Below are 24,000 nucleotides of genomic sequence, written 5' to 3'. Positions count from 1 at the left end.
CCTGGAGGGGTTGCCTAATAACATGCTCCTGCTCCATAAAGACTTACTGCCATTGTATTATTGTTCTTATTGACAATAAAACTAATGACAGAGTATCTCTTTGGATGTTTTCTTTCTTTGAGTATGTCTATCTGTCCCTGAATAATCCTGGATGTCTGTCCCAGTGATATTCAGTGTGTATGAGACTCTTGGGACATATCTGTGATTTTTGCAATGTATGAATTATCTGCCTGTGAGTTTGTGCATTTGGGGGCATTTGGACATTGATGGATGCAAACGCTTGTTTGTACAGCAGTGTGTGTGATCAGGACTGAATGTTTACTTATTCACAACGCAGACAGAAAGGCCTAGCATGAGAGAGAACCAGTAAGAAGAGGGAGCAGACAGGAAGGAGAAGAGGAGAGGGAAGGAGAGAGAGACAGAGAGACGGAGTTGAAGGAAGAAGGCACGAGGAAAGATCTGAAAAATATATATATATATATATCAGAAAGCAGAAGGGGATTCTAGGGATCTGAAATTAAAAAGAGGCAGGGTGGAGTCACAGCAAGGCCATAAATCAGATCTGGGTATGGCTCCACTTCAGGTCATTCCCTTGCTCTGTGTATTTGGCAATGCCAGTTTACCAAAAGAATGAAAATAGATCATCTTTGGGTACATCCCAAAGAAGGAGAGAAAACGTGGAAATAAAAGGTACACAGAGAAAGAGAGAAAAACTAGAAAGAGAGAGATGGCAAGTAACAAGAGAGGAGGAGCCAGCCAGAGGTAGAAGTGACAGAGCCCTACCCTGACTCCTTGAGGTGGGAGTGTGGGCGCCTGCTCCCTACCCCTTAAGCCAAAGCTTCTGTGTCCTTAAGCCCTTAATAGGCAAAGTAGGAGGATGGAACGGAGAGAGGCGCCTGGAATGACAGCTGCACACCAACACTCGGAGGCCTGCCAAAGCCACACAAACCAGGATCTGTGCTTCCGGGCCCCCAGCCCCCAGATGTAGGTGTGTCAGCCACCTGGAATGACTCACGCCCTGGCGATGTGGGCACACATACCAAAAGCGAGCCTGGGCACCCTGCCTGCCGACCTGCACACCTCAGGCCGAGGAGGAGGTGAGATTCCCGCTTTTACGGGGTGACTGGGGCTACCCACCCCGAACGTTGCTCCCTTGCCCCCAGAGCGCCCCCTAGCTACCACCTCCTTGGCTCCAGACCTAGGTGTCCCTCCCACCCTTCTCCGCCAAAACCTTACTGGAGAAGCGGGAGAACCAGATGGGGTGTTACGCAAGGGTTGATGTTTACCTCCCGGGGGCGCCTCCTCCCTCCCTATATAGCCTGACGTGGAAGGGAGATTGGCAGAGACAGACTGGTTGAAGAGAGTGGCGATCCCAGGAGAGGGCCAGAAAACGTCCGAAAGTTAATGCGGGAGGCGGAGAGAGGGGCATCAACGCAACCAGCAGCAGAGGCGCTCAGCCAGCTGCGCGCTCGAAGGCGTTCGCGGGGGTCGCGGAAGGGACGGCGCCCAGGCGCTGGCTCCCCATGGAGGCGCCGGAGCTACTGGGCCCGGGGCTGGTGGAGCGTCTTGAGCAGCTGGCGACGTGCCCGCTGTGCGGGGGCCCCTTCGAGGACCCGGTGCTCCTGGCGTGTGAGCACAGCTTCTGCCGCGCGTGCCTGGCCCGCTGCTGGGGGACCCCGCCGGCGACGGGCCCCGAGACGCCCCCCACCGCCTGCCCCTGCTGCGGCCTGCCGTGCCCCCGCCGCTGCCTGAGGTCTAATGTGCGGCTGGCGGTGGAGGTGCGCATCAGCCGAGGACTGCGGGAGAAGCTGGCCGAGCCCGGGGCCCGCACGGGGAAACGCCGAGGGGGACGCATCCCCACCATGGGCTGCCTGGACCAGCAGGGAGAGGTGAGGCAGGGGTGCGCTTCGCAAGTTCGCAGCTGTCGCTGGAAGCCGGGGCGGGGTGGGGGAATCCGCGGGCTTCCTGGGGAAGTGGGGAATGGTGCCTCCCGAGTCGGGGCCCTTCTGCAAGTTTAGGCAGAAGATGGAGTTGGGGAGAGAGAAGCAGAGGACGAGAGGGTGGCGGCTGTCAAGTGCCAGGACCGGCCTGGGAAGGAGTTGACGCTTTGCCCAGGGGGAAGGGGGCTGGACGGATGCCTGAGTCTTGTTTGGGTGGGCTGGAGCGAAGGGGTTAGAGAGGCAGAGAAGAGGTTGGGCCACCAGAGAGAATCAGAGGAGACCCCCGAGGCTCTGCAAAGAGCGCGGGAACTAGAGTCTGGCGAAAGGGGAAGCCCGGCGCCGGGGTGGAGCCGCGGCAGAGCCGAGGGGGCCGGCGGTGGGCGGGAGGAGGAGGGAGGAAGCTGACGGGGCGGGAGCGAACTGGGGGCCTGGGAAGTTGAAGATCAAAACTGGCCAAGGGGAGGAGGAGCAGGAAGGAGGGCGGAGAAAAAGCTGGAGTGGAGGGGTGGGGAAGGAGGGGGCTGTCAAAAAGAGGGAAGGAGGGATCCAAACTCCCCTGCTGCATCTTGGGGCAGATGCCCGGGCTCTGGCGTAGGCTTTCCCGTGTTGTTTGTTATGATTGTCCTCCGCTCCTCCCAGGGCCCCGGGGAGAGGCGACGATGGGTGGAGGCAAAGTCGGGGAGAACAGCCGCTGGGACCTCTGGCTCCTCTCCACATCCCACCCAATCACCCGCCCACCCACTCATTCTTTCGCGTCGCTCCTGGGCCTTCACTCCCTTGGCGGTCAACCAACCCCATTCCCTTGCCCGACCCCCAGGCGTCCTGGATTCCTTACTGGCTTCTCCCCAGCAGCAGAGCCGGTCTCGAATCTTGCTTCCACCCTTTGAAGTCCACATATACCTAATTAGTCGAGGCGTAATTGGCATTATTAGGCAAATTGCCTTCCTCTCTTCCCTTCTCCATCCTACTGGTCTGCTCCAGCCTTACCCACTGGGCAGCGAAGGGAGAAGAGGGAATCCTAGTATTTGGAGGGGGAGCATCCAGCGCCCTCTACTGGCTCCCATGGTACCCTGCAGATCTGTGGGACCTGGGACTCATCCAAGCCCAGCTGCCTCCTCGGTCAGGGTAGAGAGACACAGAACAAAGGGCCCAATAAATGTCATTGGGCTTTCATGGCAAGAGGGGAAGCGGCTTTATTACAAGGCTTTTATAAACAAACTCTTAGCCTAAGGGCCCTGGGTATGTGTTTGGTCTGCGTGATGGAGAAGAGGGATGTTTATCTGGGATACACCCTCAGGAAAGTGAATAAGTAAGGGCCACTGAGAGGGGGGAGGCAGGGCAGGAAACAGGGAAAGGTAACGACTCTGGGGGCAAGGAAAAGGCCTGGATGAGACTGGGGAAGGGGAACTGAGAGCCTTTGGGGCAAGGGGAAGGGAGGATGATGGTGGGGGGTGGAGTTAGGAAGATAAAATGGTGATTGAGAAGAAGGAAAGGTCATGAAAGGAGAAGGGGGAGCACGAGAGGAACGGGGAGCACAGGGACTAAAAAGGTGAGCTCACTCTGAGATGTGGGGAGGGACCTCACCTAACCAGGCCCTGAGGAGGTGGGGGACGGGAGCACTCCCCCCAGTAAGAAGCCCAGAGCTGACATCCATGTTTTTTCTGCCCACCCCAGGATATGAGGAAGACATGGCGAAGGTGAGTTCCATTTTAGTGTTTCTTCCTTTCTACTACCAGCTGCCACATCCATCACCTTCTCCCAGAGCCCACATCTTTGTCCCCACTCGAAGACAGGTCTTCTGGGTGTGGCCTCACCTTTTCCTCCTCTAGAGATGGGGGGGGATATCAAAGGGTAGACGGTGTCTACCAATTTCTTGACCCTTCCTCCTCATCTATCCAGATTTGATGCCCCAACGCCCAGGTCATCTAACTCAGAGGACGAGCTCCCGGAAGACTACCCAGTGGTCAAAAATATGCTTCACAGACTGACAGGTAAGGAGGGCAGAAAGGAGGGAACTGAATGAGTCTGTTTTCGTTTGGTCCCCTTTTCTCTCTCAAATATGATCAAGTTCTTTTTGATGTCTATATTAGTTTCCTAGGGCTGCCATAGCAAAGCATCACACCCTGAGTGGCTTAAACAACAGAAATTTGTCTCATGGTTCTAGAGGCAGAAGTCAAAGTGCTGGCAGTGTTCGTTCCTACTGGGGGCTGAAAGGGAGGATCTGGTCCAGGATGCTCTCCCAGCTTCCTGTAGCCTCACGTGTTCCTTGGCCTGTAGCTGGCATTCTCCTCATATCTTCACCTCATTCTCCCTCTATACAGACTCCTCCTTGGGTCCAAATGTCCCCTTTTTATAAGGATACCAGTTAGATTAGATTAGGGTCTGTCCTGATGATCTCATTTTATTTCTGAGGTACTAGAGGACTTCATATCTTTTGGGGGGGGATACAATTCAACCCTTAACAAGGTCCATCCTTCCATTCTCCCCTCTTACCTGTTCAGACACTCACACAGAAGACCCCCAGAGGTCAGCTGCTTCTGGGGACTCTCTGCTGCCACTGCTTCTCATCATGCCCTTCCAGAAGTGTCCCAGGACTCCTGCATCTCCCTGTCCCTGGGGCTCTGGTACAAGGAGATGCAGGAGTCCTGGGACAGACTTCTCTGCAGATTCTAGGGGATTCCCTCCATCACTCCCAAGGCTGCCCTCTGCTCCTCTTTAAACTGCCTAGAGAAAGTGTTTCACCCTCGTGGTCACCCACCATCTCACCCACCATCTCACCCCACCCAGATTGCTCCTAGCACCCCAGTTCAGAAATCTTTCCTTAAAGGACCCCATATACACAAAGCCAATGACTCCTTTTTTCTTTCTTTTTTTTTTAATTTGCTTTTTAGGGCTGCACCTGCGGCATATAGAGGTTCCTAGGCTAGGGGTGGAATCGAAGCTACAGCTGCTGGCCTATGTCACAGCCACAGCAAAGCGGGATCTGAGCCATGTCTGCAACCTACACCACAGCTCACAGCAATGCTGGATCCTTAACCCACTGAGTGAGGCCAGGGATTGAACCCGCAACCTCGTGGTTCCTAGTTGGATTTGTTTCCCCTGTGCCAAAATGGGAACGCCATGACTCCTTCTTTCAGATCCCCTTGGCTATCACCACCTTCTCACTCCTCAGCCCCACCCTCCCTATAGAAGCAGTCCTGCCTGTTCCCTTCTGTTCCTGTGGGTGGTGGGCTGGTTTCTCACGATACTTTGGATTCCTCCTCTGGCCCTCCCCTGTCACTTGGGGTGCTGGTATCTGGTATCAGTCTTCTCTTTGGCTCCACCATGCCCATCCTGTTGACCCAGCTCCCACGCCCAGCCCCAGATGCTGCAGATTGAGGTGTCAGTGCTCAGCTTCCCTAGAAGTCAGATCAGCCTCACTCTTTACCCAGGCCCACCAACCAGGGAACCCCTCCTTTGATCTCTGCACTGTGTCCCCCCACCCTGGCCAGCAGGGGCCTTCTCCATGACCAATTCTCCAGAAGGAAGTGGCCCATGAGTGCAGGCTGGGTCTTGCAGGCCTGCTCTTCATATCCCTCTTTGGTCCTGCAGCTGTATTTTGAGCTGTTGCTGGACCCTTTTGTGCTCTGCTGCAGCCCTCTCCGCCCCATCCCGCCTCTGACTCGGAAACCCCTCTCACACGGTCCTCCCCTGCCCTCCCCTCTCCAGCTGACCTGACCCTGGACCCTGGCACCGCACATCGCCGCCTGCTCATCTCCGCGGACCGCCGCAGTGTCCGACTGGCCCCACCCGGGACACCGGTGCCCCCCGACGGCCCCGCGCGCTTCGATCAGCTCCCGGCGGTGCTGGGCGCGCAGGGCTTCGGGGCTGGCCGCCACTGCTGGGAGGTGGAGACCGCGGACGCCGCCTCCGGAGACTCTTCGGGAGAGGATGAGGACGACGGGGAGAGCCTCTACGCCGTGGGCGCGGCCGGGGAGTCTGTGCGACGCAAGGGCCGAGTAGGGCTGTGCCCCGCCGGGGCCGTGTGGGCCGTGGAGGGTCGCGGCGGCCGCCTGTGGGCGCTCACAGCCCCGGAGCCCACCCTGCTGGGCGGCGCGGGGCCCCCGCCGCGGCGCATACGCGTGGACCTGGACTGGGAGCGGGGCCGCGTGGCCTTCTACGACGGCCACTCCCTCGACTTGCTCTTCGCCTTCCAGGGCTCCGGCCCCCTGGGGGAGCGCGTCTTCCCGCTGCTGTGCACCCGCGACCCCCGCGCCCCTCTCCGCATCGTGCCTGCAGAAGGCTGAGAAGCTCGCCCGCAACCCCCATTCTGGTTTGGCCCGAATCAAGGCATGAAAATCCTTACTCGTTCCAGGGGTCAAGTCCACTCCGTTGCGGGAGAACTGATAAGCAACCCCCTCCCACTTACGTTGCCTCTCTTCTCCCAGTTAGGAGGACCTCGACCGGCCTCCCATTTTACACCCAAAGCCGACTCCACCCCAGCCCTCTCCTTCTTAGGATGCCTCTCCCCAATGGCTACCCCAGTACCTCCCGACCGATCCCCCGACCCCTTCTATCTTATTCCACCCCAGGCCTGAAGTGGGGAACAGGCTCTGCAAACAGCCCATACACAGAGGGCCCGCCGGGAAAATATTTACCTCCCACTCTTGCCTCTCCTCTCGGCAAAGAAGGACCAGTGCCCTCTCCACAGCTCTGAGGCTTGGGCTTCCCTGCCTCATTCATTCTGAGGCTTCTCGCCTACCCACAACAAGAGGCTTGACTCTGGCCTCGGCTTTCGGCCCCTCTGAGAAGCTTACTACTCCCTTTTGGGGAGAGAGGGGCAGGCCAGGTCTATTCCACCATGATGACTTTGTATGCTTACAGCCTCTTCCCCACTAAGAACCTTCTTAAAACTTCCTCCTGGACCTACTTACAACAAGGAACCAACGGTGCTACCTCTCCTTTGTCAACCTGGAAACGGCTCCCTGACATCCCTGATTCACCCTTGTATATAGTCCCACATCTTTCCCCATATGTATAAATGGGCCCGTATTTAACACGTTTTGTGATGTTGGGTTATTTATTTTGTGCATCTGTGGCAATAAATGAGATCTCAGTGGTGGTGGTATGGATTTGATCTCTGCAACTGTGCATGGCAAGAGGCCTGGAAAATGACATCCAGATCCCGGGAAGGGGTGCAGAGGGCCAAGAGAGCTGGACACCTGGGCTGGCAGAGACACCAATGCTTAGGAAGGAAGGGGTAAGAGTGCAGCACAGGGGACAAACCCCCATCTCTTTGCTCCCTCCCTTTTCCTTCCTCTCCCTGGGACCCTGATGGATCTGTCTCCTAACCTGGAAGACCAAAGGCCAACAGTTGGCTGCAAGTGACTGATCTTGAAGCCAGCTTTGTCAGAAACCCTAGGTCATGTGAGAAGGAAGAGGAGAGAGGATATGACTTTTTTTATTTTTTTCTCCATTACCCATTAAAGGTGAGCATGACAAAGTCCTCTCTCCCTCCTAACTTCTCTTAAGGGCATGAGGGGAGTGGGCAGGAGAGGAAGGAAAGAGCGCCCTGAGGTCTCTCATAAGACCTCACAATCCCACAGGCCAGGACTAAGAGTTAGCATTACGTAAAGACAGCAGTGGAAGAGCTCTAAGCCAGGGGTAACAAGCGTAGCTGGGCCGAGGTTGCCTGGAATCTGACTAGGACCCTGGCAGTGAAAGCTGGGGCTGTTGGAAACCCAGTTTAACTGTTTGGGACTCAAGTGGAGAGTGCATGGGGCCAGGATAACTGGATCCCAGGACAGGCAGTTTGGCAGTGAGAACAAAGGGAAGAGATTGGGACCAAGATGCCTGGATCCCTGGAGAGAGGAAGCTGGGTACTGGGAAGAGAAATGAGGACTCGGAGAACCCAGAAGCCTGGGCTCTGGAATAGCAGCAATCAGAATTCCGGGATCTCTGTCCACCCTCCTCTCCTGTTTCCTTCTATCCGGAGAGGGGAGGAAGGGGCTGGAGAAGGGATCAAACATGGGTTTAGTCCCCAAGGAGCCACATGAATACATTCAGGGCCAGACAGACACAGGAATGGTGGGGGAGAGAGGAATTTAGTGCTGCATTGGCCCTGGAGGGGGCTGGGAGGGGTCAGGAGGCTGCGGAGGGGTGGTGGGGCTTGGTCCCGGGGTTGCACGACGCCGTCCTTTGCGGTGGCCCCGTACACAGTGTGTATGACCACAGCCCTCCTCTTCCTCCTCATCACTCTCCGTGGAACTCTCGCCAAAGGCCCGAGGTTTCTCATAAATACAGCAGCCTGGATTTGAAGGGAGGAGCCCAGTTAAAAAGGAGGAAGAGTTACCTTCCAGGATCCAGCAGCCCCGACTCACATCCTGGGACTCAAGCACCCAACTACCTTGTCCTTTCCAGACAGGAATCTAAAGCTCCATTTCTCCCATTTCAGATATGTCCTGACTTCAGGCCTTAGCACATCCCAGTTCAAGCCCCTCCTGACCTCCTTCCCTCTAACTCTAACCTTCTCTCCCTGACACCAGAGAATCCCCAAGACAACGACAGAATTGTGAGCACCTGCAGGCTTCAGGAAGGCCAGTGGATGTGACAAGGTAGAAGATATGCTCAGGGGAGCCAGGACTGCAGGGTTACTGTGGGCCAACAATTACTCACATTTTGATGAGCGGCGCCCCATGTGTTCGTTGTCCACAGTGTCACTCGTCCATTCTACCTTTTTCTCTGGCTTCCGTTTCCGAAGTTTGATGGTTAGGCTCCGGTTCTCCTGGAAGGTAAGAAGGATGGGCTTACCTATCGAATCCCCTCCCACTAACCTTTCCCCCTACCTCCCGGGGCGGGGGCTCGGGGGGGCTCCTCTCTTCCCTTTCCCAGCTCAGTCAGGATCATGGACCTAAGGCCAGAGGAGCTGAGGGCTGGGAGAAGATAAAATAGAACAGGTTTTGGACCTCAGGGTGTCCCTAGAGGAATCGTGACATGTTATTTCCTGTTCTTGGTAACCACTAGTATACAGAGAAGACACAATTCCTAACCTAGGGAAGGTCCCAGCAAATCTTCAAAGGAAAATATAATCCTCGCTGTTTCTCCATCTTCCTCCCCAAATCATCCTTGGTGGTATTAACACATGGAAATTATTTCCTCAGTCACCGATGCCTACTCTTTGATCTCTTTCTTTTTCCAGACCCCCTATTCTTTTTCCCATTAAAGGAAGAACTCTGTTCTCACCTGTCTCATCCTCAAGCCCAGCACTCTCCACCTCTTATCCATCTATTCTCCACCATCCTGACAGCCCCAATTACTATTACTCTAAACTCCCTTAATTCAAGGCTTATGAAGTTCCATACAATCTTTTCCGAATGAAAGCAACTTAACCTGTTTTGGCAAAAATGCTACATTTTTCTCTATTTACATCTCCGCTGGTTTCTCAAAATACTATCTTCATCTCCCTTTTCTTGTTCCCTCATTCTTCTGCTTCCTTTCACATTCATCCCTTCAACGAATACTTATTCATAAGCATGCTTCCAGTCAAGTTCTCCTACAGCTGGCCTCCAACCATGCTTTCTTACACAGCCCTTCATTTCCCCCAGCACCTCCCTTGCTTCGTAATCTCCAAGTTCCCGTTCTTTCTTTACTTCTACAAGCCCCCCTCCCCCAAGCAGCATCACCTACATCCTAACTCTATATATAACACGCTTCTCGACCAGCCTTCTGCACCAACTCTGACACACCAAAAATCCCCAATACCTTGCGATTCTCCCAACCCCACTCCTCCCACATCCCCAGGCCCAGCCCCTCCAGCAACTCTCCAAAGCCCTATCCCTTCCCTCCCGGTAGCTCCCCGACCCCTAAACAGCACCGCCCCCCGCCTTTCTCACGGGCTCGGTTGTCACGGTAACCGTTGTCTCAGTGACGGTCTCACTCAGCCCGGCCCCTGCCTCCGCCATGGCTAAGGCTGAGGAGAGGAAGGAGGGGAGGAAGGGGGATGAGGCACCCTTCTCTCTTTTCTGTGTCTCTGAGGTCTAAGAGAATCCGTATCGGATTCAGATTAGTAGCCAGGTTCCTCCACCTTCTTTTTCCCCCTCCTCCTGGGCCTCCGCTGCCCCACCCCTGGGGATAACCTGTCCAACCCCACTTCCGGCTCTCCGCTTCCGGGTGTGACGCGTTCTGTGGTCCCCCTTTTCCCTTCCTGGCACTAAAGGCGTCAGAGCGCAGGGTCGCGGGATTAGTTCCGCCGTAATGTGACAGTGCGCAGGCGCCGCAAGGAGGCTACACGAATTTGGCGGAAGAGGCGTCCCTGAGGTGTGGGAGCAGGGACGGGGCGATCAACGGCAAGAACCCGTGCCTGCACCACCGCGAACGGCTAGGGTAGCGATGACTTGCAGCTACAAAGTGGACGCTGCACCTGGTTTAAACGTCCTGTGGCTGAGCCCCCAATCACCCCCCATAACCCCATATCCCTTGGGGTGTGTGGGAGAGCGAGGAAAACCAAGGGGCAATGACAATGGTACTACATGGCCTGTCCTCCTTTCCTTATTGATTCGTCTGGGAACTAGAGAATGGGGACCCACGGGCAATTGGAAACACACATGATTAAGACTCTGGGTTTTAATCCTCGCCCCGTGACTGCAGGTGTTCGAGCAGGGCACTTAATGTCCCTTAAACTTGTATTTTTTTTTTCCTGTCACTGTATCAGAACTTGAAGATGGAGGAGCATAAAACCCTCAAGACTCTGCCTTTTAGCTCCCGGTCTAGTGGGAAAGACTGGCATAAATACTAACAAAAATGTAAGTCACTGGACTATTAACATAAATGTAAGACTTGCCTATGAAACTGAGTTACTTACTGCCTACATTTGTCCTGGGGGGGGGAAGATGAGTAAGATTAAGCACAGAAATGGTCATAAATTGTAATACAGACCAGTTTATGATGAGACAAAAAATATGTGCATGTTTCTCAGGGAGAAAAAGAGCGGTAAAAAGAGAACAAGAAGACAAATGGGTTTTTTAGGTAAAGAAAACAACCTACAAAGTCGTAGTTGCTTGCACCGAAGGAAACTCACTTTTGTATTGTGGGGACGTGAGGGGCGTGCCAGATGAGAACTGATGGGTGGGCGTGGCCACATGGGAGGCCCTCCCTGTGTGCTTTGCTAAGAAACTGGGACTTTACCCAGTCAGCGTTATAGACTAGGGAAAAGTTTAAAGTAGGGTGAAACAGGAACAGGTTTTTTTTAGATTTCAGGAGTACGGCAGGAAAGTCAGCTACCACAACTGGTTAAACGTAGTGTGGAGAAGACTGCCCCGCTCATTCCTCTAAGGTGTTGTGGGGTCAAATAAGTGTATGTTTGAGACTCCTAATATATAAAGGGCCACACAATTACAAGATAATCATTACCATTATTTAAACCAAGAACTGCAGGAATATTGATTCCCAGACATTTGAAATTTGAATGTTTAATGTTCCTGGACTAAGTATTTGTTTCCCTTTTATGTTTTTGATCCAAACCAAAAAAAAGCAAGGCAACTCAGTATATAGAATTAAACCCATTAAAACAAAAAAAGAAATCTCTGGGAGTTTCCATTGTGGCTCATCAGTAATGAACCTGACTAGTATCCAGGAGAATGCAGATTTGATCCCTGGCCTCGCTCAGTGGGTTAAGGATCCAGTGTTGCTGTGAGCTGTGGGGTAGGTCACAGACCCTGCTCAGATCTGGTATTGCTGTGGCTGTGGCGTAGGATGGCAGCTGCAGCTTAGATTTGACCCCTAGCCTGGGAACTTCCACATACCACATGTGTGGCCTATAAAGAAAAAACAAAACTCTTGATTTCTTTTTTTTTTACTTTTCTTTACATGAATCTATTACAATGAATACACACACACACACACAACCTTTATCTCAAGAGTAATAAAAAAACAATTTCTAAAATGTCCACCAGTATCTCTTGGTGTCAGATTTAACTCCAAATAAATTTAGATAATTAGGGAATACTTACAATTGCCTTTTTAAAAACTTTTTTTTTTTTAATAGTTGCCTTTTTTATATTAGCCTCATTCCTGGCTCCATTTTTTTTGGTCCTTCTTTTTCTTTTTGATGTACTAATTTATATTCTCTTTTGCAGCTGATATATTTGTTGAAAGGACAAATATATTTCTGTAAGCTAACAAATTTCTTTTGGAACAAGACACATTATAAATAACACATATATGTCTGGTTCTTAAAAGAAAAATATTATTTTAATAAAGAAACAACAGGGGTAGGAGCACTCTGGGGACAACAGTAATCCCCATGTGATGATCTGCTTTTCCTCTGGGAGAAAAACACTGCAGTCAGGAAATGGACAGAGGATCTAAGAATCCAACATTCTTCACTTTCCAAGGAAGAGGAGAAGGAGGGACTGTTAAGTCGTTCAAAAAAAAAAAAAAAAGTCAAGAGTCTTCTTTCTCCTGGAACCTATAGAGAACGAAAGAACTTGTTATATTTGGCCAAAGGAAGAGAGTCTAGCAGTGTAAGGTGAGACAGTTAAATAATCAAAGAAGGATTCATTTATGACAGTGGAAGACTAGCTCCTCTAAACAACCCTCCATAAATTCAAGACAACTAAAAATGCTGGGATTGGAGTTCCTGTCATTGCTCAGCAGTTACAAATCGGACTAGTATCCATGAGGACGCAGGTTTGATCCCTGGCCTCACTCAGTGGGTTCAGGATCCAGTGTTGCCGTGAGCTGCGGTATAAGTCACAGATGTGGCTCAGATCTGGCATTGCTGTGGCTGTGGTGTAGGTCAGAAGCTGCAGCTCTGATTTTCCCCCTAGCCTGGGAACTTCAATATGCCATGGGTGCACCCCCCCCAAAAAAAAGACAAATAAATTTTAAGAAATTAGCTTTCAAATTATGAAGGATGCCAAGATCTCTTAGAAAACAAAAAAGCACTCGCCATAAAAGAAAAGAAAAAAAAAGATAAAGCAGACCTCATAAAAATTAAAAACTTATACTCATTAAAAAAAAGTTAGAGGAGTTCCCGTCGTGGCGTAGTGGTTAACGAATCCGACTAGGAACCATGAGGTTGCAGGTTTGATCCCTGGCCTTGCTCAGTGGGTTAGGAATCCGGCGTTGCTGTGAAATGTGGTGTAGGTTGCAGACGCGGCTCGGATCCCGCGTTGCTGTGGCTCTGGCGTGGGCCGGTGGCTGCAGCTCCGATTGGACCCCTAGCCTGGGAATCTCCATATGCCGCGGGAGCGGCCCAAGAAATAGAATACACAGAAAAAATAATACCATTAAAAAAAAAGTTAGAAAATAAATAGGTCAGACTGGGGAAAAAATGCTCTCAAAAGATATAACCATAAATATTTTAATCCATTAATGAGATGTCAAGAAAATAAAGGCAATCTTCACATTGGGTGAAGTGATGTAAAACCAGAAACCTAGAAGGTAAATTAAAACTGAAGCCCTTGGTGTTCCCTGATGGCTCAGTGGGTTAAGAATCCCCTCTTGGTGAAGCTGTGACCAGGGTCACAACTGCGCTATGGGTTCAACCCCTGGCCCAGGAACTTCATATGCTGCTGGCACAGACGAGAAAAGGAAACCATCCTCCTCCCAGCTCCCAAGCCCTTGCTGCTTTGACAGCCACATGGAAGAACCAGAGATGAACCTGCAATGTTGATAGGAGATACTCTGTCTGCATAAGTCTGAGCTCCCCAAAGGGCTTACCCCTCTGTATAAAAGTGAGCAAGAAAAAAAAATTTTCTCTGCTGAAGAGAAATCTGTCTCACTAGGTAGAGGGAGGAAAAAAAAGTCCCCTGAGAATTTCTAACCATAACCCGGCCTTTATACTGGATTTGCAGCCAATGTTACCTAGGTGCTCCCATAGCTGAAAATTAACTTAGTGATTCCGCCTTGGTACTGCCTCAAGGCAGCTAAACAGTAAACACAAATGCTGAATATACAGCATTCACCACAAGCCTCAAAGAATTCCCATAGTTCAAACTTTTAAAAATCTGAGCTTATAGTAAAAAAAGCACAAAACAAAAGCAGCACCATGAGGGAGTCAGCAGAAATAACAGATGGCAGCATCAGACCCACTAAAACGGTGAGTTTGAGAATTAACAGACACAGAACATAAATATCACGTTTAATGTTTACATGTAATATGTTTTATGAATAAAAAGAACCACTTAAAATATGATTAAGGAATTGGGAATTATTAAAAATAACTAAGATGATTTGAAAAATAATCAGGATTTCCCTTGTGGTGCAGTGGGTTAAAGTCCAGCACTGTCACTGCAGGGGCTAGGGTTTGATCCCTGGCCCAGGAATATCCACATGTTGCCGGCATGGCCACAAAAAAATCAAATAGAACTAAAAAATCTATCCAGAAACAGCATAAAGAGAAAAGAGATGGAAAATATGGGAGACAGGGTGAGAGAAATGGAGGATAGAAGATAAGGCCTAATAAAGAGCTAATTAGTTAGAACTCTAATAAGAGTATGAGAATTGAGCATATGAGGGAAATATTCAGTGAGATAACAGCTGATAATTTTCCAAGGTTGATGGGGAAAAAAAGGTCAACCCTCACTTTTGGAAGGCCGAACACATCCCAAACAGGATAAATAAAAGAAAGCCACATCTTGATAGATTGTAGTGAAATTGCAGGACACCAAAGACAAAGAGGAATTCTTAAAACTATGTTTTAAAGAACCCATGTTCTGGGAGTTCTTGTCGTGGTGCAGTGGTTAACGAATCCAACTAGAAACCATGAGGTTGCGGGTTCGATCCCTGGCCTGCTCAGTGGGTTAAGGATCTGGCACTGCTGTGAGCTGTGGTGTAGGTTGCAGTCTCAGCTCGGATTCCACATTGCTGTGGCTGTGGCGTCGGCCAGCGGCTGCAGCTCTGATTAGACCCCTAGCCTGGGAACCTCCATATGCCTCGGGAAGCGGCCCTGGAAAAGGCAAAAAGACAAAAAAAAGAAATAAAAATAAAGAACCCATGTTCTTTAAATCATCCATGACTGACTCTCACCGAAGTAAAACTACCTTGAGGGCAGTGGAGGAGTCCAACATAACACACTGATCACAAACCAATACTCATTTCCTTTTAACTATCATAAAAGGTTTAATTCACTGGGTATAAAAAGATAGGAAAAGAGTAATTATTTAAAATTTAAAAAGACCACAGAACTTCCCATCGTGGCACAGCAGCACAAGCAAATCCAACTAGGAACCATGTGGTTCAATCCCTGGCCTCACTCAGTGGGTTAAGGCTCTGGCATTGTCGTCAGCTGTGGTGTAAGTTGTGGACGCAGCTGGGATCTGGTGTTGCTGGGATCTGGCATTGCTGTTGCTGTGGTGAGGCCAGAGGCTACAGCTCCGATTTGACCTCTAGCCTGGGAACCTCCATATGCCACGGGGTGTGGCCCTAAAAAGAAAAGAAAAGAAAAGAAAGAAAAAAAAGAAAGAAAGAAAGAAAGAAAGAAAGAAAGAAAGAAAGAAAGAAAGAAAGAAAGAAAGAAAGAAAGAAAGAAAGAAAGAAAGAAAGAAAGAAAAAAAAAAGAAAAAAAGAAAGAAAGAAGGGAGGGAGGGAGGGAGGGAGGAAAGGAAAGGAAGGAAGGAAGGAAGGAAGGAAGGAAGGAAGGAAGGAAGGAAGGAAGGAAGAAAACGGCCACAAACCTATTACTTGAACTGTACAGAAATGAAGGATGCGACCAGTCCAAAAAGTACAAAAATTAAACTACTGGAATTAAATTAAATCACGGGATTTTGGCAGCAAAGAGACCCAGAAGGGGCAGAATGGAGGGAAAGGATACGCACTTGCAGTTGGTACAGGTGTAGAAGACAGTCTGCCCTTCATCGGCTGAGCGCATCTGTCTGGTGTGGTATGCCATTCCCTCATGACCACAACGAGGACAGCGCCTGTCAACCTGGGAAGCAACTGGTAGGTTAATAATTCCCCCTACTTCTCACAGACATCAAGCTACCACACTCCTCAGATACTGCTGGTTTTTGTTTTGCTGCACCTGCAGTACGTGTAAGTTTCCAGGCCAAGGATCGAACCCGTGCCACAGCAGAGACCTAAACCGCTGTAGTGACAATGCCGGCCAGATCCTTAACACCCGGCTGCACCACAAGAGAACTCTCCCCAGTCACTACTGCTTTAAAGACTCTTCTTCCTGTTGTGTACAAAACTCTCCAGATCTGAGCCCTCCGTTTCGTTCCCACCCTCTTTACAGGGCCAGTCCTCGACGTGATTCACTTACCACGGGTCCCTGGAACTCAGGTCCTTCCTCCATCGACATAGGCATGGCTGTCCCCACTTTGTGAAACACAACTGAGGTCTTCACAACCTTCCCCTCAAAGTCTGCGCGGGCAGTAAGAATTGGTTGTGGAGACAGCGGAGGGGGCTGACACCACACTAATCCCTCTCTGTTAGGCCAGGAAGCTATATTCTACCCATCAGGTTTCGTGCCGACCAAAAGTATAAGTGCCTGATCCTGTGCTTTCGGGTCCCCGTCTTTAATCCAATCGATCTTGAGATCCCCATGGGCCCTCCTCCGCCCCAGCCGCGGCGTAGCAGCACCTCACCCCGCACGTTGATGGAGAAGCCACAGCGAGTACAAATGACCGTATCCTGAGTCCCGGGCAGAGGCAGGACAGAGCCGCAATCCGGACAGAAATCCAGGTCCGACTGAAAGCTAGAGGATGTGCGGGCGAGGTCCATGACAGATGGGTGGTCGAAGGCTGGGAAGGGGATGAGGAGTTTATTAACAAAAGAAAGAGAGTAGCCCCTTCCCCAGAGAGGTCATGCCTATTCTGTCCCTGGACGTAAGCATGCAGAACCCGAGATCTCCTCCTACGCATACCTTGTGCCTCTGTGACTAAGGAGCCCAAACTTCCGGAATCCCTATCCCGCGTCGGGTACAACTAGGCTGGGGGTCTTTCCTGGGGCAGGCGAGAGAATCAAGTCAACTTCACGGGCTAGAGCGCCGGCTCCGCGCGGGCAGCGGAGCAGCGAGCGCGTGGCGGGCTAGAGAGTCCACGCGTCCCGGCTCTCGATTGGCTGTGACGTCATAATTAATTGCAACTGGGGTCCGGAGAGCTTGGAGAGGGAGAGGAACGGCTCTGAGAGAAGATTGTGGCGCCCCCTTCAGCCTGGTTCTGTGACGTTGGATACGAAAATAGGTGACGAAGCTGCGCCTGCCTCAGGTTATTTTTTCCCTTCAGGACTCAGTCCTGGGATGTTTATTTTATTGGTCTCGAATTTTACCAGGACCCAGTCGCGGGGAGCGTTTCTCCTGAAAAGTCGGACCAACCTTATAGAGTACTAATTTATTTATTTGGACTGGAGAACTGCAAACTCCAGCCGTTCCTGAATCTGCACTTCACTGTGGCTGTTGGACAGTGGTAGAAAACAAAGCGAAATATTCTGGGAGTAATTCTAGCGTTCTTTGGGCCTTGCGACCCAAGCAAGGGCTCTGCAGGACGCGGTCTGGCTCATGTGCTTTGGTGGCTGTTGCCTTGTCTATAGTGTAGATCACAGTTGCAGCTTTGATTCAGACCCTAGCTTGGGAACTTCCATATACCACAGGTGCAGCCTTAAAAAGAAAAAAGAGATCATGGTATTTGTAGATTAAAAATCATAGTTCCCACTCTTTATATGTTTAAATTTCAGCATCAAAATGTTTTTTGTGTTTTGAGTTCCTGTTGTGGCACAGCAGAAACAAATCCGACTAGAAACGATGAGGTTGTGGGTTCGATCTCTGGCCTCACTCAGTGGGTTAACGATCTGGCTTTGCTGTTGCTGGAGCTATGTTTCGTTTTGTTCTTTTGTTTTTCGGTTTTTTGTTTTGTTTTGTTTTTTGTTTTTGCTTTTTTTTTTTTTGCTTTTTAGGGCTGTACTTACAGGATATGAAGGTTCCCAGGCTAGGGGTTGAATCAGAGCTACAGCTGCCCACCTATGGCACAGCCACAGCAACATAGGATCTGAGCCATGTCTGTGACCTACACCACAGCTCAGGGCAAGGCCAGATCCTTAACCCACTAATCGAGGCCAGGGATCGAACCCGCAACCTCATGGTTCTTAGTTGGATTCGTTTCTGAGGCACCACAACAGGAACTCCCATGACTGATTTTCAAATAAATTGTAGAAGTTATATTTTTTACTTCTATTTTTTACTTTGTATTCATCGGAAGGCAAAAATCACTGATACAGGAGTTCCACTCTATGGCAAAATGGGATGGGCAGCGTCTTGGGAACACTGGGACAAATGTTCAATCCCTGGCCTGGCACCATGGATTAAGGACCCAGCTTTGCCTCAGCTGGGGCTTAGGTCGCAACTGTGGCTCAGATCTGTTCTCAGCCCAGGAACTCCATATGCTTCGGGGTGCCAAAAAAACAAAAACAAAAAACCTCACTGATGCATAGAGTAGACTGGGCAGACTTAATAGTCTGGAGCTTGACCTATGGAGGATAGACAACTGCCATTTATTGAGACCTTACTGTATTTTAAGCATTGTGCCAGGCTCTTTAATCTAATTGTCACTTGTTCTTTATAACCCCAAGAGGTACATTTTATCAACGAGGAAACTGTTTAGAGAAAGATTGTTACTTGCCCTGAATCACACACCTGGGAATTAAAATTCAAGCATAGGTCTGTCAGGCTCCAAAGCCCATGCTCTAAACCATAACTTGTATAAATAAAGGCATAGAGATGAAATGCCAGGCATCCTCAGTGGCTTAGCTAATACCTCACAGTAGGCCGGAGATGACACACAAAACCTGATAGTGCTCACTTGTGTTGCCATCAACCTGTCCTATAAATAAACCCAGAGTAACCACAAATTCTCATCCCAAGGAGGTCAACAGAGAATGGCCTCATAATGGATTTAGGGTAAAGGATGATTGGCAGAGTAAAGCAGGCAAGAAGACTGGTGGTTGATCAAATAAGAACAGAATTTCACCATCAAATAGCAGAATTTCAGAACGAAAGATTATAGGGCAGAGATGCTGTATGTTGTGATAGAGGCAGAGAGGGCCCGGCTCCAGAAACTGCACAAAGAGAATGAACTGATAATACCAAAGCCTAGAATTATCTCAGAAGACAACGGAAGCTATGGGACTGAGCAATATGTCAGAGATGGGCTTGGGCATTGCTTCACCAAGAAGCCTGTCTCTTCCTTCTCCCAATCCCTGCTGCAAGATTCAGAATGGTTCGCCTTGAATCCACAGGAGAAGTATGCTGTTAGTTTATATGAAAGGATTACAGTTGGCCCTCTGTATCTGAGGATTCCCCATCCACAGATTCAACCAACTGTGGGTGGAAGATTAAAAAAAAAAAAAATCTAAGAAGTTCCCCAAAGAAAAACTTGAATTTGCCCTGTACTGGCAACTATTTGCGTAGTATTTACGTTGTACTTACTACTTACATTGTATTTGCAACTATTTACAAAATTTTTCCATAGTAGTAGGTATTATAAGTAATGGAGAGATAATTTAAGGTATACAGGAGGATGTATACAGGGTATCTGAAAATACTATGTCATCTTATATGACACTAACACATGGATTTTGATATCTGGGGGGGGGGGGAGGGTGTCCTTGAACCAAGGGACATTGAGGGTTTCAAAGATACTGAGGGATGACTGTATATGCTGATATTTATAGGTTCTTTTTTTTTTTTTTTTACTTTTTAGGGCCGCATCCACGGCCTATGGAGGTTCCCAAGCTACGGGTCCAATTGGAGTTACAGCTACCAGCCTATGCCACAGCCATAGCAATGCCAGATCTGAGCCACATCTGTGACTACACCACAGCTCATAGCAACACCATATCCTTTAACCCACTGAGCAAGGCCAGGGATCGAACTCACAACCTCATGGTTCCTAGTTGGATTCGTTTCTGCTGCGCCACAACGGGAACTCCTATAGGTTCTTATTAAAAGAGTATTCATTATTCTTCACTATAGGAATGCAGTAGTTTCCCGGTGGGAAATGGTCCTGCTGTAGTCCTTCCTATTACCAAGTTTTCTCTTTCTGAGGGAAGTACCCTTGGGCTTGGCCAAACCAATTGAATCTATTGGTCCAGGCAGGATGTGTGCAGATTTGTTCTGATATCTTCCATATTCTAATCTACCTTTGCTTTTATATCTTACAGATTGGCCTGGGCTAAAGTATCTAAAGACCCTAGGATTGCTGCAGGTCAACAGTCCCCTCTGGAGAAAAAAATCTTGGTAAATAAACTATTTTCTTATCATACAGTTTGAAATGACTAGGAGAAGGAAAGTTAGGTTTAAAGTCCTTCTGCTCAAGTGACACCTGGCAGTGTGTCCACACTGGCAAATGTTTTCCAGTTAAACCTTTCCTTGCAAAAGAAAGTTGTTTTTTGGGGGTTTTTTTGTTTGAGTTTGTTTGTTTGTTTTGTTTTTTTGCTTTTTAGGACCACACTCGCTGCATATGGAGGTTCCCAGGCTAGGGACTGAATCGGAGCTGCAGCTGCTGGCATACGCCATAGCCACTGCAGGATCCAAGCCGCATCTGCGACCTACACCACAGCTCACGGCAACGCCAGATCCCTAACCCACTGAGCAAGGCCAGGGATCAAACCCGCAACCTCATGGTCCTTAGCTAGATTTGTTTCTGCTGAGCCACGACGGGAACTCTAAACAAAGAATTATTTTTAAAACTCCCAACACTGTATCTTAAAACAAAACAAAACTTAATTGATTTTGGTGATGGGTAGTCCAACTTTCAGAATTCACAGGCTCCCCTAAGAGTGGTGGAAGTAAAATCACTATTACTCCAAAGTAAATAAAAGGTCATAGTTCCTTTCTTGGTGTCAGGAATAAGGGTAGGCTCCTGTTTAAGTATGTTCAAAGAAAAAAGATGGTCACATTATAAAATCCTGTAACTCACTTTGACAGAACCTAGGTGGCGTGCATACAAGAGCAGCAAGACAACTGATAATTCAAAAATATCAAGAGGAGTATGAAACACTCTGTCGGGAGCAAGCTCTTTCCCTTGACTACTGGCTTGCCAAAGCAGAGTCTTATTATAATAAAAAAATAATGGAAATGATGGAAGAACAAGAGACAGGCAGTGACATCAAGAAGAGATTGGAGGAGGAAACAACCCAAAGCATAGAGAGACAAAGACGGTATTATTTGGTTCCTGAGAGAGAGATGAGACACATAGAAAGGCACATACATCGAGCAGGACAGGTCAGAGAGTTTAAGAATAAAACATTTAGACAAATACCAACATGCCCTAGTGAAATAAAATTCCCCAGAATTTTGCCAGAAGAGCATAACATCCAGAATGCACAGAGAAGAAAACAGGTAAATGAGAGGGAACAGATGCAAATTAAAGATCACCAGGAACGCATGATTCGGGGGAGAGAACTTGTAGAGAAAAAACTCAAGGAGAGAATCTCGAGGAAAGTCCAGAGGAAGCGTCCTACACATGAGAAGCATGAGAGTGTAAAGAAAGAGATAAAAGAGTATGAAAGTGTTATTGCATACCCACTTTTCCAGCCATCCAGTAGAAGTCTGCTTAAAGTGAATATTCTTGTGGAAAAGACTCAGAATGGAGATGAAAAGAGTACAATTATCAGGCCATATCAAAGAAAATTCTTAACTATGCCACCCTTTTTGAGGAGTCAGATAGGAAAAATAAAAGATTAGTGAAGTTTCAATTCTTTCATGATAAAGCCTTGTCTCTCTTTTTTTATCCTTTAGGGCCGCACCTGCAGCATGTGGAAGTTCCTAGGCCTAGGGGTCAAATTGGAGCTGCAGCTGCTGGCCTGTGCCACAGCCACAGCAACTCCAGATCTGAGCCATTTGCTACCTACACTGCAGCTCACGGCAACACCAGATCCTTAATCCACTGAGTGAGGCCAGGGATTGAATCCATGTCCTCACAAATACTAATCAGGTCCATTACCTCTAAGCCATGACAGGAGCTCCTTAAATGAATTTTTTTTTTTTTAAATGCTGGTTCTCTTCCACAAGGTTCAGTGACTGTTCCCATTTATATGTGATACAGAAGTGCCAAACAGTTCTGGACTTTAAAACTAGCTTCGCTATTTTTAGTTCACTTGTGTTTGTTCAAGTTGCTTGTCCTTTCTGATGTTCCTTCCTAATCTGTACAGTGGGGATAATAATAGTTCATAGCATTTATGGGAGAATTTCATTTTTGTTAAACATTAGCATATATTAAATGTTTCATAAATGTTGGGTTTTCCACTTGGAAAGAGCTGGGTTGGCCAATGATGGTGAATAAGGAATGATGCTAATCTACCCCTTCCATTCCCGCTGCTCCCAATTTCAAAGGTTATCTTGATGAGATTGCAGTAGGTTGCTATATGGACCATACTTGTATCCAGGAACTGCTGACCAGGCCCTAATAGTCTAACTTGATCATGCAATGTATTTGTAGGAGAAACTTAATTTTGAGAGCTTTCTATGTGCCAGGCATTGTTAGTTACTGGGAGTGAATAAAGAGAAGTCCCTGCCCTTGGCTAGAATATAACCAATATTGCATAGATCACTCTAAAAACAGATAATAAAATAGGCTATGATGGAGGTAGGTACAGGTGTGTACAAAGGAGGAACACCTAACCTGGTCTAGTGAGCAGGGTGAGGAGAAAGGAGTCAGAGAATGGAGCGTAAGTAGCCTCATGTTTCTTCCAACTCCATATAGTGTCAGTTTCTGTCACCCATTTAAGCAAGACCTTCCCAACATTTGGATTTACTCAGAGGTAACCAAATTTACCTTCTCTCAAATAGATGTCATCCAAAGGCTAGGGAATTTGGGGGTCCGTGTAGGAGAGTAGAGAATCAGAAATGGAAACTGGGTGATCTAAGGAATATTATACTTAAGATGTGAAAATGCTGATGCCCACCCTTCTGTATTAGCAGGACATCCTTTATCTGCTAGATCACTGTCCAGTAGACTTTCTGTGATGATATAACTATTCTACATCTTTGCTCTTCATGTGGTTATTGAGCATTTGAAATATGGCTAGTGCAACTGAGGAACACTTAATTTTATTTAATTTGAATTAATTTTAAATCGCTACAGGTGGCAAGTGACTGCCATGTTGTATAGCCTGGTGCTAGATAAACATAACTCCTGTGTTCTAGACTTTAGTCCCACTATCAGTTTTCTGTCTTTGACAATATGTGGGTATAATACATAACTGTTCACCTTACATTAATATCACTTTAGTTTGCTGTATATTTAAGAGGCTCCCTAATCCCATGAAGAGATTCAAAAAGCACTGTAGACAACTTCTGTGTGGAAATGGAGTGGCTAAAATTGCTTAAATTTGGTTCGGGATCTAGCCCTCTCTTTGCCCCTTCCAGAATTTGACCAGGACACATGCCAAAATCTCATTCCTACCCACCTGAACTACCTCATGCAGGAAGTTCCCACTGTGGCACAGCGGGTTAAGGATCTGGTGTTGTCTCTGACCCTGTCTGGTGCAGTAGGTTAAAGATCCTGTGTAGCAGCAGCTATGGCATAGGTTGCCCCTGTGGCTCAGATCCCTGGCCTGAGAACTTCCATATGCTGCAGGGTGGGGCAAAAAAAATTGTCTCATGCAGACTTTTTTGTCTTGTTTGTTCTCTGGTCTTCCATCACCACGTCCCAGCTTTAGATTCGATACCTTGCAGAGATGTGGATCATCAGGATGCAACAGACAAAAGACTTAGTAATTCAAATCAATAGGATAATGATAAACGCTTTGAGTTGAGTGGGATTGAAAAGTAACCTAATCCACAACTGTTAGTCATTGTTTACAATGAAGATAGTCAATGCTGGACACACAAGTTGGTGAGCTCAGCTGCTCTCTTTTTCCTTCAAATCTAGCATAGGAGTTCCTGCTGTGGTGCAGTGGATTGAGAGCCTTGACTACAGCGGTTTGGGTTGCTGGGGAGGCACAGGTTCAGTCCCTTGCTCGGTGCAGTGATTGGGGGATCCACTGTAGTTGCAGCTGTGGCATAGGTTGCAGCCACATCTCAGATTTGACCCCTGGCCTGGGAACTTCCATATGCCTCAGGTGTGGCCACTGGAAAAAAAAA

General features: G+C 48.6%; 4 protein-coding genes and 1 long non-coding RNA gene across 6 annotated transcripts in view; 3 read left to right on the top strand and 2 right to left on the bottom strand.

Annotated features, from left to right (window-relative positions):
- The first annotated feature begins 1,135 nt into the window (after positions 1-1,135).
- On the top strand, positions 1,136-7,038 carry RNF39 (ring finger protein 39). Its single transcript, XM_047797752.1, has 4 exons — positions 1,136-1,889; positions 3,615-3,637; positions 3,840-3,931; positions 5,649-7,038. Exons 1-4 carry the CDS (start codon positions 1,524-1,526, stop codon positions 6,224-6,226), a joined length of 1,059 nt encoding a protein of 352 aa, XP_047653708.1. The 5' UTR covers positions 1,136-1,523; the 3' UTR covers positions 6,227-7,038.
- Positions 6,972-10,112, bottom strand: PPP1R11 (protein phosphatase 1 regulatory inhibitor subunit 11). Its single transcript, XM_047797760.1, has 3 exons — positions 9,812-10,112; positions 8,595-8,703; positions 6,972-8,226 (listed from the first exon to the last, which is right to left on the bottom strand). Exons 1-3 carry the CDS (start codon positions 9,878-9,880, stop codon positions 8,024-8,026), a joined length of 381 nt encoding a protein of 126 aa, XP_047653716.1. The 5' UTR covers positions 9,881-10,112; the 3' UTR covers positions 6,972-8,023.
- Positions 10,090-10,766, top strand: LOC125136878 (uncharacterized). The gene is made up of 2 exons (XR_007137236.1): positions 10,090-10,440; positions 10,630-10,766. It is a non-coding gene; the product is annotated as an uncharacterized LOC125136878 (long non-coding RNA).
- A 1,374-nt stretch (positions 10,767-12,140) lies between these two features.
- POLR1H (RNA polymerase I subunit H) lies at positions 12,141-16,958 on the bottom strand. The gene is made up of 5 exons (XM_047797761.1): positions 16,786-16,958; positions 16,508-16,663; positions 16,183-16,283; positions 15,737-15,846; positions 12,141-12,384 (listed from the first exon to the last, which is right to left on the bottom strand). The coding sequence occupies exons 2-5, from the start codon at positions 16,641-16,643 to the stop codon at positions 12,360-12,362; spliced, it is 372 nt and encodes a 123-aa protein (XP_047653717.1). The 5' UTR covers positions 16,644-16,663; positions 16,786-16,958; the 3' UTR covers positions 12,141-12,359.
- A 29-nt stretch (positions 16,959-16,987) lies between these two features.
- The window catches only part of ZFP57 (ZFP57 zinc finger protein), a 22,099-nt gene continuing 15,086 nt past the window's right edge, over positions 16,988-24,000 (top strand). The window contains exons 1-2 of one of the 2 annotated variants that reach the window (XM_047797749.1): positions 16,988-17,104; positions 20,076-20,151. The gene's annotated coding sequence lies outside the window, so the exon portion shown is untranslated. Of the gene's footprint in view, positions 17,129-20,075; positions 20,152-24,000 lie in introns of both variants that reach the window. The other variant, XM_047797748.1, reaches the window with a different exon arrangement.

This window comes from Phacochoerus africanus, chromosome 9, assembly GCF_016906955.1.
Source record: "Phacochoerus africanus isolate WHEZ1 chromosome 9, ROS_Pafr_v1, whole genome shotgun sequence".
Lineage (NCBI taxonomy): Eukaryota > Metazoa > Chordata > Mammalia > Artiodactyla > Suidae > Phacochoerus > Phacochoerus africanus.
The sequence above is the reverse complement of the archived record's forward strand: the minus strand, read 5'-3'. Positions and strand labels throughout refer to the sequence as shown.